The 17015-nt window shown below is 41.5% G+C and overlaps 2 protein-coding genes across 2 annotated transcripts in view; one reads left to right on the top strand and one right to left on the bottom strand.

The window, feature by feature from the left end:
• The window catches only part of gmds (GDP-mannose 4,6-dehydratase), a 171195-nt gene extending 164044 nt beyond the window's left edge, over positions 1-7151 (top strand). The window contains exons 10-11 of the mRNA XM_033965615.2: positions 5820-5888; positions 6741-7151. Coding sequence (XP_033821506.1) covers positions 5820-5888; positions 6741-6803 — 132 coding nt within the window. The 3' untranslated portion in view covers positions 6804-7151. The remainder of the gene's footprint in view (positions 1-5819; positions 5889-6740) is intronic.
• A 3878-nt stretch (positions 7152-11029) lies between these two features.
• LOC117370260 (forkhead box C1-A-like) lies at positions 11030-12855 on the bottom strand. Its single transcript, XM_033965653.2, has one exon. The coding sequence runs from the start codon at positions 12691-12693 to the stop codon at positions 11368-11370; it is 1326 nt and encodes a 441-aa protein (XP_033821544.1). The 5' UTR covers positions 12694-12855; the 3' UTR covers positions 11030-11367.
• Between the last annotated feature and the right edge of the window lie 4160 nt (positions 12856-17015).

Genomic DNA, 17015 nt, shown 5'->3' with positions numbered 1-17015 from the left:
ATTCCTCCAAACCTTTGTCGTTTTGGTGAAATATAGAGTGAAAACTCTTAACTCTATTTATACGTTTGTACTAAATATAATAACTAAAGCGGACTGGTAAATTCATACGGAATCCTTTAACTGGGTCGACACAAACAAGGCAAGAACCAATAGTTAAAGTAGCACTATGTAACTTCACTGGTGAAGGCCCGCTATCTGCTTATCCCCATGGAGATCTTGCTCCTTTTCCTGGAAATGCTTCAGAGTATAGCATTAAACTTGTATACGTCCATGGCGACAAGCAGGTAGGCCTGGCACAACAACATATTTTGAAGTTCAATATATCGCTCAAGAAACTCATTTATGCCACTGACACAAGAACCCAAGAGCAGATTTAAGCCACAAAAACTATTCTAAATCTACAATATTGTTAAAAAGTAAAAAATCATATAGCCAAAAGATAACCCGAAATGTCCCAGTAGTGTAAAGAAAAAGTACACATGATAAATACTGACCCCCAAAAAATATTGTTCCAACTTTCACATATTGAACGAGAAGTCCATATAGTAATTATCATGTGCCTACAAGCAAGTGATGCCTCTCAGCCAAGGTACAGGTCATATCTGCGGAGAGGCAAGCCTGTCAATGCAACAGTTTAATGCCATACTGTGGAACATTCCAGGCGACGCAATACTGGTAGAGAATTCTTGTATATTTACTATTGACAGATTGGCACTTAGATTATCTTATTTGACCAGTTCCACTGCTACCCCCATCTGACATATTTCTTTCTCTCTTTCTCTAATTCTTTTTCTTTCTATCTCTTCTCTCCCTCTCTCACTCGCACCTGGACCCACCCTCCTCCTCCTCCAACACTGACGTCAAACCAGGGAACTACTTTTTCCATTGTGTCCTCACCCCACTCCATCCCGGGTATAAAAAGCTTGGGATCACAGTCGAGAGCGGTCATTTTAACCCCAGCGAGGTCAAAGTTCACCGCATTTCGGTTTGGTCCGGAACATCTGGGGACATGGAGACCCCTAGCTCTCACAGCCTTTCGGTCCACTTTATCTCACGCACTTTGAAGTCGCTTTTATGCACGCCACTGTACAAATGCCAGAGATGCTACTAACTGGACGTCCAAAACCACATCACAGACTCCCAGCATGCAACACTGCTTTCTTGGGAACATTTGAGATTGGAGAAGGGTGGAAAAATAAATGATTTTTAGGGACAGTTTTCCAGTGTCGAAATTTCGGTGCTTTGGATACCTGGGTTTGGGGTTGGGGGTTCAATCCCAGTTTGCAGTCTGATTTATTGATGGGTCTTGCAGTGATAGCAGAATTCCTTTGCGTCAAATGCCGGCGTAGAGTGCCTTTTACTGCCTGTGTGCTTTATGGACCATGATCGCACTCTGTTCGTCCCGCTGGCTTGTACATTTGCAAGGATTATTTTTATGGTTTCTAGTTTTTATTAGGGTGCGGGTGTTTGGAGAGAAAAGGCTGACCGGGGGAGTGCGAAAGGCCACGGAGTTTGCCAGCTTTATGATGAAGGGAGTAATATTAGCGAAAGATTTGGACGAGGTCTCAATAAAAATAACCCACATTCCAAACAGACAAAACACGATTTGTAAAGTTCTGTTCAGAGTGGCACAGAGCGAGAGAAGGTGGAGTTGAATCGAATACAAATTTTGCGAAACATTATAGGTGCACTACTGTAATATTTCTGGTAGAGGGAGCGCCACCTGCTTGTTTCCACGGAGATGTTATTTCTTTGTGTAGAATGTAGCACGGCATTGCATTTTACTTACCTTTGTAGCACTGGACCACTACTTTGTGCTTCTACTTGAGTGATATTATACGTCATAGTTTTACTTGAGTACAATTTTTCTACCTGCCTCTGCTTATTGTTATTAGATCAGGTCAGATCTGTGGAGAGGGCACATTACTCACAATAAGAATGCATGTTTTTCAAGTATTTTAAGGCAGAAAACCTAAAAAACTGTAGATTGAATAAATAGTTTGGCACCACTGTGGCTGATTCCAGGGAAACAAGCAGGTCTCCACCAGAAATGTTCCGCGATACACCTTTAATTTGTAGCTGAGCGTCGCATCTTGACTGTTTAGTTCTCATTTGAATATACAAATCATTTCCTTTTGCGGTTGCACTGATACACAAATTTATGGGGGGGTTTGAAAGTGACCCAGAAAATATTGCTAACCTCACACGTGCTTTTACATTGGGTCATATGTAGACATGCATTATTCTAGTAGTAGCAAATTAACCCCATCACCTGCTGACTGTTGGACTTGTTTGCACCGTCACTGTATAAAACTGTACCAAAACTCTGGCTTGGCCTCCAAATCGGATCCATATGAAGATTATATTGTTCCCCCATCTGTTAACAGTTCATGTTGAAATATTGGCTCAGTTTGGGGTGAGCTGACTCGTCCGCGCGGCGCTCTTGTTAGCGGCCGGTATCCAGTGAGCAGCGGCGGTTTACAGAGGGATTTGGGAGGGTGAGAGGGTCTGTCACCTGCACAAAGCCGGGTGAGAGAAGCCAGGCTCTGGGATTAACTTCCTGGATTATGAAGTGTGCGCTGGTGTGCTGAGGCGTGCACTTGGCAGGGCAGAGTCGGGTTTCAGCAGATGTTGAGCTTCCAGTCTGAGTGGAATCTTTTACAACGCGCCGCTGATGATAGATGAGTTAATGTGGATACAAGGAGAAATGAGGATTATGCTCGCACAGTATATGGCAACACATTATACTTGTGTTAGTGTTTAGTAGGTAAAATTACGCTTCACTCTCAGTACTGGTGTGCAAAAAATTATTAAAAACTTAAAATATTACAGAATTTATTGAGGTATATTGGTGGTTTTGAGACGTTAGATTGTGATGATGTCATAATCCCAGACGGGGAGCAAAAGACAGAATTTCCTGTTAATTACATTGTACCTTACCATATTCACACATGTTGATCATTTCTATTAGAACTAGACCCGAGACCTCACTGTACTGCAACACAAATCTGCATTTTAGCAATATAAATTTTAGCTGCCGTCCATCTGTATTAAATATTATTGGCCTTTAGCATGTTGTGATGTCATGTGAAACCCTGTAATTAAACAAAAATATAATAAAACATGAATTTCAGTGTGAATTCGTCACAAAAAGCTTTACTTTAAACTCTGTGGGGGAATGAGAAATGAGACTCATTTATGACCCAGACTCATTAAAAAGCCAGTACTGCAACTTTAAGAAACGTAATTTGTTTTCAGATAATGTTTCAGATAATGTTTTTCATAGTCTCATTAAAATCCACTGCTTACTCATATGCTATTTATAGTTTGAAGTTAAATAAATAAATTGCTGAGTTTTCTATGTTGTTATAATGCACCTACTGTAAACTAAACTCATGTGTTCATTATATGTTCATCCATACACTACCTTTGAAAACGCCTTATCTCCAAAAGTCTCTGGTCCAACTTTTCCAGCTCATTTATATCTCAGATTCCTACAGTCAGATACCAAAAGATCCCCAATTTATCACATCCACCTCCTTGGTATGACACAGCCAATCAGAGCGCTGCTTCAGGACCATGTGACTCCTGTTTCATTACATCTCCCCAAATATGAACGCTCACACTCAAAGGCTCTTTCGTGACAAGGCTTTCCGAAGTTTTCTTTTCAACTCGCTTCGAAATGAACATTCTCTCCATTACCAGCTGTAATCAATATAATTATAACGAAAGTGGATTATTTAATGTAATTTTGGTGCGAGTCAACCTATAGTAATTGCATTTAGCCCCATGATAAGTTATGGCTAATTTCTTTGGATAATTAGTCTGCAAATGTTTCCAGTTATAAGGGCGATGAGGAGCCAAAAATGGATTGAGGGAATACAGTGCTTCCCACATGTAAAACAGGTTTATTCTTTCATCCTTTGGTTAAAAATCCCTCCTTACCTCTTTCTGAACCAGGTTTTCGCTGCAGCCGGATCATACGGGAGGTAGAATCGGGCCTATACTTGTCTGTATGTGCTTCAGTGTGTGTGTTCCGTGTATAGTATTATGTGTGGAGCGTGATTGAGGCTAAGCTGTGGGTCCCTGCTCTCCAAAAGCCCCTGATGTGCCCCCGCTGCCTCCGAGCGTTCCTCTGTCATAAGATCAGCAAGAAAAGACGTTCTCAAGAGGTGCGGTGTCAGATACAAACGCAGCTCTGCTTTTGACAATATGGGATGGAGACGAGCAGAAAAACAGCGAATATGGCGTCTTCTGGTTCGTCGAAGTTTTGTTTGTCACTGAAGATTCCCGCTTTACAGATACGATATTGTTCATATTTATAAATGAAATGTGAATTTGCAAAAACAGACAGGAGTCCTTCCGTTTACGCTTTGTGTAGTAATGTTTAATGTAATGTCAAGTGCCAAATGTATTTTACTGCAGTGAAAACATTACTCCCTCTCTCTTTGTTCAAATATGTTGACGTAAAATACTGCGTTTACTGATAGATTTATGTGTAGACCTGTCACATAACTCATTCTGAAGTTCGATATATATCTAAGTAAATATAGACAATAAACGCTAATACTGAAACTAATTTATGCCACTGACACCAAAACTCAAGAGCAGATTTAAACCACAAAAACAGTCGATATAGTGATTATAGTGACAAGGCTATTCCTGTGAAAAAAAAGGCATGAAACTTTACCTTTTAGAGCAGCGAGTACATCACATTTTGAAGTTTGATTCAGGCCCGGGTTCGTGTCGGTTGCTGTCAGTTTTCACGAAAAAGGCAAAATAAAATAAACATGTATTGCGTTGCCAGTGTAGAACGCAAAAGATCTGCAAAAAGTCAAGTCTTTCAAACAGTTGTAGTTGTAAAATGGGACAAAAGGCTCTCGCTTTAACGCCTAATTGCTGGTTTCGTCGCGATGTAGACATTCATCACACTTAAAGGGGAAGTGGAGCCGGTTTACTTGCATGAACCATGAGAAGCAAGATTTTTATCAAATTCGCTTTTAAGTTTTGATTAATGTTCTTTTTTTCTGCTTTGAGAATGAACGTAAAATACACGGCTGTTGTGCAAAGTAGCTAATCCTGATTTTTCTCTGCAGTGTACGTCAGTAAAATGTGTCTTGCCCCGGTGCAGATTTATTGCAAAAGGACAAAACGAGTTCTCTGCGTGCTGTCTGCGTCTTATTACGAAGCATGTTATTGTCTGAAGGAGTACTGTTAACGTGCTGTTGTTAGCGTTACCGTGAAGTTGTGAAAAGTGCTTATAAACTCATCGCTGTGAATGATTACCATGCTCTAAATGCACAAGCTAATTGAGGAATAACTTTGGACCACTGTAAACTGTTTTTTTTTTCACGTTCAAGATGTTTCAAGATGTCAAAAATCACACCCTGCACCTTTTAAAGAAAATCTCAAAATACAATATCGGCTTTGAAAAACACAGCGTGACTTTTTGCGGGGTGCTGCCGTCCTGGTTCTTTGGTGGTCCTCAGCGAGCCTCTCTGGATCTTGAACTCGAAGTAAAACTCAACAGGAGGCCAAAAGAGTGAGGGAGAGGAGGGGTCCCACCACCAGAGTCCCACAATTCATCAAGCTCTGGCAGCGACCGGGTGGGGGCGCGAGGGGTGGGAGGAGGTCGGGGTGCAGTCGTATCTGCGCTGCGGGGCCAGCTCTGTGGATTGATGGCTGGGGAGACTCTGTGACCTTCCCAGTTCTCTCAATCCCAAGGGATGTTTTCAAAATGGTGTCTTTCTTTACACTTCGGGACAGCCAGATTCTTAATGCTCCAGAACATATTTTCATAATTTGTTTCATCTCTGCAGGACTTTCTTCAAGGGGACAGCTCCAAAGCCTATCAGAAGTTCGGATGGAAGCCGCGGGTCACTTTTGAGGTATGTGTTTTTGCTCGGACTTCCTGGTTCAAGCTTCATGTTAAGTGTATTGAAAAAAATATACAAAATACAAAATGCTACAAACAGAGCTGTGGTGTTTTATTTTTTCACTTTTGCATTTTCACAATCCAAACTTGTCACCCACACTTGATGTAAAAGTGTTTGCGTTCCCAACTCGGATTGTTTGTATTTGTTAGTAGTAGTAAAAGTTGAGGTATTCACTGTTGTCTTATCTTGGAATAGACAAAACCTGATTCGGATTTGATTCCTGGTAATTAAAGTACTTCCAACGAAATACCCTTATGCCTTTTTTTGCATAACAGCTGTTTTAGTCTTGAGCCCTAATGGAAATGTTCTAACTTCATAAAATAAAACAAAACGCATTTATGTTTTGAAATAGTTACTTTTGACTGACAGGATAATGTGCTGAAGTTATTTTAAACCACGATTAGCCTTTCAATAGTGTTTATAACTATTTATTTTTATTGGCGTATGTTATTTATGTGGTAGTATAATTACATATAACTGTAATTACAACAAATTATTATTTTTCAGGTAGAGGTTTTGGTTCTTACTCTAAAAACTGAGGTACTAAGGAGGAATCTTCATTAAAATACAGCAGAATGGTTATATCTAATCTATCTGCAAATACTTCAAAACAAAACAAGGAAAAGTGTATTTACATTTGACAAACAATTATTTACAATCATTATTTAAGCTGTCCATAGAAAAACAAAAAAAAAACAAACAAAAAATTAATATTGTTCTGGTTTTAATTCAGCTTGAACCCAGGTTTTATTGTGCTTCAAACAGCAGCACTTTCACACTCGTCGTAACTTTGTTCTTAAACAGGATTTGGTGAAGGAGATGGTGGAAGCAGACATCGAGCTCATGAAGAACAACCCCAACGCCTGAGCGCCATCCGCACAACTGTACCATGTGACACTCCAGAGGTGACCTTTGACCCCAGAGCAGGGTTCATTACATTTCCAAATTAAGTCAATGTGTCTTTTTACTCTAACACAATGCAACTGTTTTGTGCCATCTCCTGATTTTTCCCTATGTTTTATTTATAGAATTGATTTAATGAGTATTTATGTTTTGTTTATTCTTGTTTTAAGTCACTTTTGTGGCCTTTGTGTTTTCATTTCATCAAGAAGGAACATATAACGTCTAATGTAAAATATAAAGTGGAATCGTGCAACTGTTAAAGAAATGAAGGTTTTTGCAACTGACCAAATTTGATACAAATAAAAATGCCTTTTTCAAACAAAATCATGAGGTAAATTCTTTATACTGTTCTTGAGACTGTTCCTCCTCCAGCTGTTCTTTCTGTGCTGTGTTCAGTGTTTGACAGGTAAAGCTTTTTACCGGATCCTAAACCCCAAAGTCCCGGCGTCAGTTCAGCGTGTTGACATTGGCACAAAAGCAGAGTGAGCCACTTCATGCTTCAATGTACCATTTTGAAAAATACATTTTGACTTTGTTTACGATGTGTAAATATGCAATAACTAAATGTGAAATTTTAACAATAGTCAAAGCTGAGAAAAAACAAAGCGGAAAGACAAAAAAAGAAAATGAAAAAACCTAACAGTAGTAATAGAAAGGTTTGTCCACATGCCCATAAAATATCTTTGTTTTTGTTTTTTTGGGTTTTTTTTTTATTGTGCAGATATCTGACCTTAAGACACTGTTAAGATTTTGCTAATGAGAAATGGCATAACTCACGCTATATAAAATTTGCACTTTACAGTTATGGTTATGTTGTGATGGTTAATGGCTTTTAATTGAACACTCTTACATTCTACAAGCGCTGATACAAATCATTTCATACTCCTGCTACTATCACACAAACTTACACAAGACCTCCACCTAATCCAAATGAGACCTAAGTATTTAAAACAGCAGATGCAGCACTACAGTTCTAAGCGTGTATTTTCCCATGATCCTTTGAAAGCCTCGGGACTCAATTACAGCGCCCTGCATGTGTGTGTGTATGTGTGTGTCCTGTAGTGAGAGAGAAAGGTGGGACTCTGTATTTTGAGGACAGCACCTCTAGGACGTCAGAGCCTAAAGCGTTAGCGCTGCTCTGGGGTCCGGGCTCCGATGAGAAGCAGATGTGTTCTTCATAAACACACACACGGCGCCCGGTCAGCCTGCCTCTGAGCCGCTCGCAGGTGCAGCCCGCCCTCAGCAGCCATCACACGGCTCTCTACAGCTTTCATGTTGGCAAGAAAATCAAGTCAAACGCATCAAGATCTGGACGGAGATGTTAGACTAGTGCAGGGCCTTTTAGATGCTTCCACAAACATCTAGAGAGGATTAGCAGCTTTAACGCTCCATTTGAGCTCGGGAGATGACCACAGTCTGGACCAGAGAGTCACAGGGGGCTAGAACTGCTCTGGAAATGGATTTTTAAAAGAAAACATTATTATTATAGATTATTATAATTATGTATTTTGGAGGAAAGAAGTTGAAAGAATCTGTTTCCTCTTGATGATATGTGAATTACAAACTGATCAAGCAACAAATGAATGCTTTTGTTAGTGTTTAGTTTCACTGATTTAAAAAGTTACTAGTGGCAACATGAAATATTTTAAAATAGATACTTTTAGGTTATTGGAGAGTGTTCATTTTGTTGATCTAAATTCTGTAAAAAAAAATAAATAAAAAAAATCCTATTTCAAAAGGCATTGTCACGAAATTTGCAACAGTTGTGATTCCTTTTTTTTTTTTTTTTTTTTTTTTTTTTACTAATGTCACTTTTCTTTTTCACCCAGAAAATATCTAGAAACTCAGCAATGGTGAATTTCACTCATACAGGATTTTGAATGTGTTAACTTATTCAAAATGGGGTTCAAAGGGGTTCATTATAATTTGCATTGTGGGATATTTTGTTTTTGTTCCAAATATAATACTCAGATAAAAAAAACAGCCTTTGGTTCAATCGTTTCAGAATATTTTTGTGCGCGTAAAGTGTCTCAGTGTTTTATGTGGAGGGCTGTAATTACGCAGTGAAGGGTCGGGTGTTAAGTTGCGCTGACTGATCCCCAAAGAGGCCTGCGTAAAGACCAAAATCTCGACTTTAGGTTTCATTTTTTATTCTCTCAAGAGCCCTGTTAAGTCAGAAAACGACTGCAATGGCCTCTTTTTAAAATATTTCCGAATATTTATTCTCTTTTAATATAATTTAAATTTCTTAATGTGGAAAATTTTGGATAGGATTTTGTTTAACGGCTTAATAAAAATAATATATATATATTTGTAAATCTTTTTTTCCCTGATTTCCCACGTTTCCCTCGCGCTGCTCTTTTGTGCGTAAAAGATAAAGGGCCCTGTCAGGAGCACGTCTGCCCTCTTCTTCTTCACTCGTCCTGCACAAAGAGACGCGCACCTGGAGCCAAAAGCGCAACAAACCAGACCTCTCCAAACTCTGTTTTCTCCCTGAACATTTGGCACATTATCGTCCCATTCTCAACAACATACTTAGGTTTAATGAAAGCCCTGAGATACGCGTTTAATCTGTATTTATTTCCAGACTGAGGGACCTGTTTTCCTCTTGGGGCCTTTTATTTCCCTTCAACAACTTTCCAAACTCCGTATGATCCATCTCGGGTCGTAAAACTGTGGAGATAAGCCTGTATCGCCACGTGGTGGGTTCTAGTCCCGTTTCTTACTCCTTATTCCTCAAGCCATCTTTTTGTTGACATCCTCTGTTGACCTGGATACCCTCGCGCTATCCTGCCCTGTCCTGTCATGATTTTCCTTCGCGTCCTCCGCCTACCTGATTGGGCCATGAATCATAATAAGGCCATTGTTAAAAAACACACACACACACGCACACACACATACACACAAGTAGTGAGGATTGGTAAGCAGCGGTATGTGATGTAGTGACATATATGTGGAATGCCCAAGGGGAAAAAAGTCCTGTCACTCATGTTGATTTGAGCAAATGACACAGAACAAACGGCTGTCAATTCAAGATTACGCATTGCATTGGTGTGCAAAGAGTTAAGTCTTTAGCATTTCGCCTATTATTGTTGTATCATTAATTTGTTTATTATTATTATTATTATTATTATTATTATTATTATTATTATTATTATTGTTATTATTATTATTATTATTATTATTCATTGTCTTAGAATATATAGTAAAAATTCTTACATAACACCAGGCTACAATTGCCTTTATTTTGCCAATTTATGTCAAGTCAAATTCTAACCAATCCTCTGCTATTTTTATTTTTCAACATCAAATTTGGATGTTTTGTTATTTTGAAAAAAACAAAAAAACAAAACAAAAAAAAACAACAACAAACAATAGTAGGTTATATACTGCTGTAATTTGGTTTCAGAATTTAAAAAAAAAATCTATCTGGAAAAGCAAACAGTTGAGTGTGACAATATGAAATCCCCTTGGAGCGCAAATAAACTGCCCCCCTCTCCCCCCAGACTCTAAATGCACACAACAAGAGCAGATCGTCACTCTGATGGTTCACTGTGTGCGTAAAAAGGATTGCCAGTCTGTTTGTAGTACGGTGTCACTGTGCCCACAAACAGCAGAGTGGCCTGTTGTTTGTAAAAGAGGCCTCGTTCATGCACGTGCTTTTGTTTACCGCCTGCACCCCACGTGAACACAACAGACATCAGGCTGCGTGCTAAAATCAGGCCTGTGCTCTTCAAAATCAAACCAGCACCAGACTGAACCCTGAATGCGCCTGTAGAAAAGGTGTGTTTTTCCACACAGCTCTCTCTGGACGCGATGAGGACTTTCAAATGAGATTGGGAAATATTTATAATTCCCATGATCTTGTGTTTGTATAAAACATTTGGACTGGGCCGCCTATTGGGACAGGCATCTGTGTTTTGTGGCCTAAAACTTTCAATTCATTTAGTAGGCTCGTTGATTAAAAAAAACAAAACGAAAAAAAATACTGCAAAAAATATATGTATATAAAAAAAACATTTGTTGCAGATGGTCAAAGACTTTAGTAAACCTGTCCTAATTTATGCCAACTCATATATGTTTGTGTTTTACAGATGAACATTTCACAGTTTCTTTAATCTGCCAAAGCTTTGAAATATGAATGAGAGCTGTTCTTATGGCCAATAATCATCACTCCAATGTATCTCAAATAGAGGCGCTTTATTAAGAAACATAACGTAATGCCTTTTGAACATGAACAGGGTGAATAAAATACTGAGCTACACAGTCCGTCTAGTTCTATACAACAATAGGCACTTAGTTCATAGTGTGACCGCAGAGACGTTCTAAAGTATTTGGTCCTCCGAGTCTCTGACCACTCCCTTCCATCTAAAATAAATTACTATTAAGATTAATTTACAGTCTGTAACTGTTTGGAATAAAGCAGAGAGACTTACGTGTCTTAGGTGAAACACGTCTTGTATTCAAAACTCTTGTCCATAAACAGTAAAAATACAGAGCGTGTGCGCACGCATTATATGCGCGTGGGTCAGAACTTGCTGCAGTCATAGACGAAGGCCCCTGGCGCGCGGTACAGAGACTGTCCGGGCCCCGGAAAGCCCATCTGGCAGCTGTTACTCCCGTTCATCGCGTGGAAGTTCTGCTGCTGTGAGGTTGGGTAGCTCAGGTGGCCCAGGTCTCCGTACCAGGACGTGATCCGGCCTTGGTGCGCGTGGTGTGGGAGGTGGTCTTGGCTCAAGCTGCTGGGGCTGCTGTTGGCCGTGGTGGTGACACAGTACTCGGGTAAGGCCTCGTCCAGAGCCGCTGTGGTCGGGGGGATGCTGGCCGCGCGTTCCACGCCCGCGTAAAGGCTCATGGCCTGCATGTTGCAGTGATATGTGCCGCTACTAGAGTTTGTGATTACATTCTGCGCACACGGCGTGGGGCTGGTGTACGTCTGTCCGGGTGAGTAGCTCAGGGACAGAGACATACCTGTGCGCGAGGATGCCACGAGTGGCGGTGACATGTCAGCATGAGGGGAGCCTCGCAGTGAGGTCATGATGTTGTCCACAGAAAAGCCTTGTACCGTGGCCTGGTTATGCGCGTGCTGCTGCTCGTCCATACTGAGCGAGCGCGTGGACGGGCTGCCTGTGGACGCACCGCTGGAGCTCGAGCTGTCTGGGCTCTCGATCTTTGGCACCGCGTGTAAAGCAGGGGACGCGGCCTGCGGCGGTGTACAGCTCCCGTTCTCAGTCTTAATGTCCTGGATCCGAACGGGCTGTGATCCCGGGACGTCTTGGTCCCGGCTCTGAGCCCTGGGCTCCTTCTGCCGTGAATCTCGTTCTTCCTTCTCGCGCAGCACGTCCTTCTTTTTGAATCTCCTTCTGCGCCGTAGAAAGCTCCCGTTCTCAAACATGTTGTACGAGTCCGGGTCCAGGGTCCAGTAGCTGCCTTTGCCTGGCTTCTTATCATCGCGTGGCACTTTAACGAAGCACTCGTTGAGGCTGAGGTTGTGGCGAATGGAGTTCTGCCAGCCCTGCTTGTTGTCTCGGTAAAAGGGAAAACGCTCCATAATGAACTGGTAGATGCCGTTCAGCGTCACCTTCTTCTCGGGAGAGTTCTGAATGGCCATGGTGATCAGCGCGATGTAGCTGTAGGGCGGCTTCACCATGTCTTTGGGCTGGTGGTGCTGAGGCGTGTAGGGGCCATAGGCGCGCGCCATGCCGGCAGGGTACTGCTCGTGAGAGTACATGGTCATGGGAGCTGGCATTCCCGTGTAGCCGCCTCCGCCGGTCCGGTAATAACTCTGCTCGCTGCTGATATAAGGCACTACACCCAGAGAGTTGGGACTGGACACCGAGTACCGCGCCTGCATCCTGCCTGTGAACAGTCTCGTGATCCTCTAAAGTGTGTCCGCGCGCGCTGCTCTGAACATTAGGATCACTCCAGCTTCTGACGAGTCTCGAGCTCCACGCTCAACGAGGACTTTTTTTCTTCTTTACGCTTCGACATTCTTTCCTCCCTTTTGGTTGCTCGCGCTGCTCCTCCCTCCCTCCGCGCGCTCCAGCATCCGATTGGAAGATGGAGTGAACCTGTGGAAACTGATAAAAGTTCCCCCTTCCTCAATTCACTCCTCCCTTTTACTCCTTTAGACTTTTGGAGTTATTAAAGTGCTCCTAAGGGCGTGAGCTGCATTACACTTAAAGTCATTAACTGTTAGTTTTATTATGTTTAACGATTGGATTCGATGAAGGCCCTAAAAGAATCTGACGTATTAATAAATATTATTGCTATTACTGTTATTACTACCAATATTATTATTACCATTTCATTTTATATAATTTTATTTTTTTTAATTGGGTAAAGTGAAAAAAATACATTTTCTGTCATTTATACCTTTAGCCTCGCATATAAACTCGTGTGAATAGGCCCATTGTTGGCTTAATTTCATTATAATATCATAATAATGATAATAATATTTCGGTACAACAGAGCGACGTGTTCATGCGCATTTTCTTCTTGAATACGCGGTGTTGCATGTAAACATATTTCATGAAAACACATTTCATGGCAAGTGGAAAACCAATCAAGTTAATCTCAAAGCAAACCAAACCCAGCCCGTTACGCATAGCTTTGGCCGTGCCATAGTGTATTGCAGCTGTTTATTCCCGTCATGCAAATCGTGCGGGTCTCTAATGAGGCCTGAGGTGTGACCGCTGTCCCATGTTTCAGTCTGATGCGCCTCTGAATAAACACATGAAAGAGCGCGCGGCCCCCCACGCAGTGCCCGTGGAAACTCATTAAAGCCTAAATGAACGTCGTTTGGCCCTGGACGTGTGAGATGTGCGCGGCGGGTGGATATCAGGTGTTTGAGAGTTAAAGCTCCAAATGTCGTTCACACTGAACGGGTGTCAGCACAGCCATCAGCGCAAGGAGCCGGCTCATCTGGGCCGCACAGGAGGCGGACAGGGGGGTTTATGTGGATTCCATAAAACAACAAGAGGCTGGGTCAGAGCTTTGGAGTAACAACTGGGGCGAAGGGCTCTGTCTTTATTAGTTCACTATCAATGTATCTGCGTACTGTCAGTGTGAAATAAAAACACTACAGACAACGGCTTGATAAAGGATGCCCTTATGGGAAGATTTACTCATTTGAAATAGATGTTACATTTAATTACTATAAGCCGTTTAAGGCCAAATGGAACGGACTTTGGACACGCTAAAATTATCTTATTTACAGGCTACAGTTAATTAAGAAAAATCCCCCTAGTGCGCCATCCTTTTCCCGCGATGTTATTCCTACATTTGCTGTGGGTGGTGTCCGGAGCTTTTGTGGGAAAGACATTTAAGAACTTAGATATGTAAATCCAAGAAAAACAAATGTTTTGAAATCCCTAATCCGGGTAACGAGGCTGACGAGGAACAGCAGGAGGAGGATGTGCGCGAGGGCCAAATGATGCTGTGGTGATAAGGCTGTGTTAATGTGTGTGAGGGCCTCATTTATCACTCAGTCTTTGTTGTGTCATTTGCATGTGTCACCGTCTCCGTGCCCGTGGGAGGCCGCGCAGGAACAAACGCTCACAGGCCTCTGCACAGGCCTCTTTACCTGATACAGTGCCCACCGCGCCCGCTCCGTGTGCGCACTGGAACAAACTCAACATGGCAATAACACAATTCTAATTCTATAGTCTAAACGTGCCTCTAAAACGTGTACATACATGAACTGCTATAAAGCACATGCGTCATTATTAAGTTAGTGATTATCTTGGCCTGGACATAGGCGCCATGTTATTACGCACGTGGCTACATTTTACGCACAAGAGAAAACTCTCTGTAAACTGAACATATCGGCAACTATTGGTAAATGAACATGCTAAATGTTCTTTAACCACATTCAAACAGGCTGGTAGAATTAAATGAGGCTCTTATGCCTCTTAGTGGCCGGAGACAATAATACACAGGCCTAATTGGTGCGTGAGTAACGCCGACTGAAAAAGTCCTCTAAAATAACCAACCATTTTGTGGTTTACAAAATTGTGTTTTTTGTGTCTTCGTGATGCTGTTAGAACACTGTACACAGCCTGCGTGTACTTCACACGGCAAAATGTCCTCCTGCTGTGGATCAAGGACATTTCCATTGGGTTTTTGGTCCTGTGCCTTATTCAGTTGTGGCAAATTGACCTTGAAAATTACAACCAACAAGAAAAAACAAAAACATTTTATTTCTTGTGCAGGTTACTGTAGTTTTGTTGTCTTCTTACTTCCACCAAAATTCAGTGTTTAGGCCTTTAAAGCCTATTCGTTGCAATAAACGTTTTGTAGAACTACAGCGCCATCTGCTGAATTTGTTCGGAATGCGCAAACAAAACACCCACGGGAGCCACAAAAGTCTATTAGCAATTTACCTCAAGACTATGATGCAAGTTCTAATGAATGCTTTAGTGCCATATGTAAGGGCCCGTGGCACCTACAAACTGAGAGTCTATGTCACGGGCCGTGTTTGTATTAGGAGCCTAATTAAACACAGGACCAATTCCACAAATATTCGTGGACTTAAAGCCGCACAGCCAGAGAGCCCATTTGAAACGGATTTCAAATAAATACGTGCCAATCACCCATGTGCAAGCCATTAATGTGTGTTAGCGTTGACTGGTCTGAGGAAAAGGTCTGCGCTCAAGGCCGCGTGAAATGGACAACGTGGCGCTCCCCTTTTGCGCCTCCGTCAAGGTTTTTACCCAACAGCCCCTGGGAGAAGTCTTCATGGAGACAGAACATTTCTACAGTAAGATAGCACACACGTTAACATGTGTTTTCACATTCTGCCTGAGTGTTGACCCACATGAGAAATGAGCACAGTTCAACTTGGTTAAGCCTGATACTTGATTAACACATGATTTCAAACTGGGCGAACATTATTATTTAAAAGGCCAAAATAGTTCGATTAGATTAGATTTAAATTTATTTAGGGCCATTATTTTGATGGTTAGTTAAATATAAAGCTTCTACACAAAAATGTATTCAGTGACTTTGATTGAGATGCAACTGAGATCATAAAATAGTGTAATAATAATTAAATCTACTCAGACCTGGCCCTGTAGGACTGACTCATACCAACCCGCGCCACAAGAGGTCACAAATTCAACTGAACGAGGAATGTGTTAATTAGGAAGGACACTTCGGTGTGCGTAATTGTAGCTATAACCTACAGAAGTAACCCTAATATTTTGTTTGTTTTTCCCGCCACGATCTCAGAAGGCCCCAAGAGGAACTGGACAGGAAGATGGTCCAGACACTTCTAAGGTAAACACTGAGCTGAGCAATGGAGCCTGAGAATTCTAAATACAGTTAAAGAAGCACTGCGTAACTTTCCTGGTGGAAGGTTAGCTGCTTGTTTGTATAAAAGTAAAACATATAGCCTCTCCATGGAGACAAGTCACCTGTACAGCCAGAATCACACACTTTAACAAAACTTTACAAAGAGGTGTGGATCCGGAGCCATATCCTGTCCCTGATTTCAGAGGGTGTGATTGACAGGTGGATTAACCAATCAATCATGTAAAAAAACCAAACATGCCTGCTCACATGTAAAAAAAAACCCAAAACAAAACAACAACATCATAAAGGACTGAGAAACAGCTGGTCTGATTTTGACAGAATCACCAATGGAAGCTCCAAAGTCTTATTTATCTCAAGTAAAATAAGTTATATTTTGTTCTGAGTGTTTTTGAGAGAATACGTCTTCTGCCTTTGAGTGATTTTCACCCTCTATTGTCCCTTCAGAATGTAGAAGGGATTGGCTGGTGAGGCAAGGAGACAAGCAGTCAAGTTACTGTATAATATTCCGGGGCAACACTTTAACATCTCCATGGAGGCAAGCAGTTGGTTCCACCATAGACTGTATATATACATGGACATAGTTAACCTGCTAGCCAATGTGTTCCAAATAGGAAATGATCATGGGCGCACTTCTGGCTCCATCGACTCTGACTCCAATTCACTTTACACTAAAAAACTGTCCCCTCTCTGTCTGTAACTGTTGCTTTCAGGCTTGTCAATTTGGTCTTAAATGTTCGTATTAACCCGCTCTACATGATCCAGTGTTTTTATTTCTCTATTGTGTCTGTAACTCAAGATATGAACATTAATAACAGACAAATCAGGTGCCTTCTTTCCCCGAGGTCACTCCTGTTGGTTTTA

This window comes from Periophthalmus magnuspinnatus, chromosome 4 (genome assembly GCF_009829125.3).
Source record: "Periophthalmus magnuspinnatus isolate fPerMag1 chromosome 4, fPerMag1.2.pri, whole genome shotgun sequence".
Lineage (NCBI taxonomy): Eukaryota > Metazoa > Chordata > Actinopteri > Gobiiformes > Gobiidae > Periophthalmus > Periophthalmus magnuspinnatus.
The sequence above is the reverse complement of the archived record's forward strand: the minus strand, read 5'-3'. Positions and strand labels throughout refer to the sequence as shown.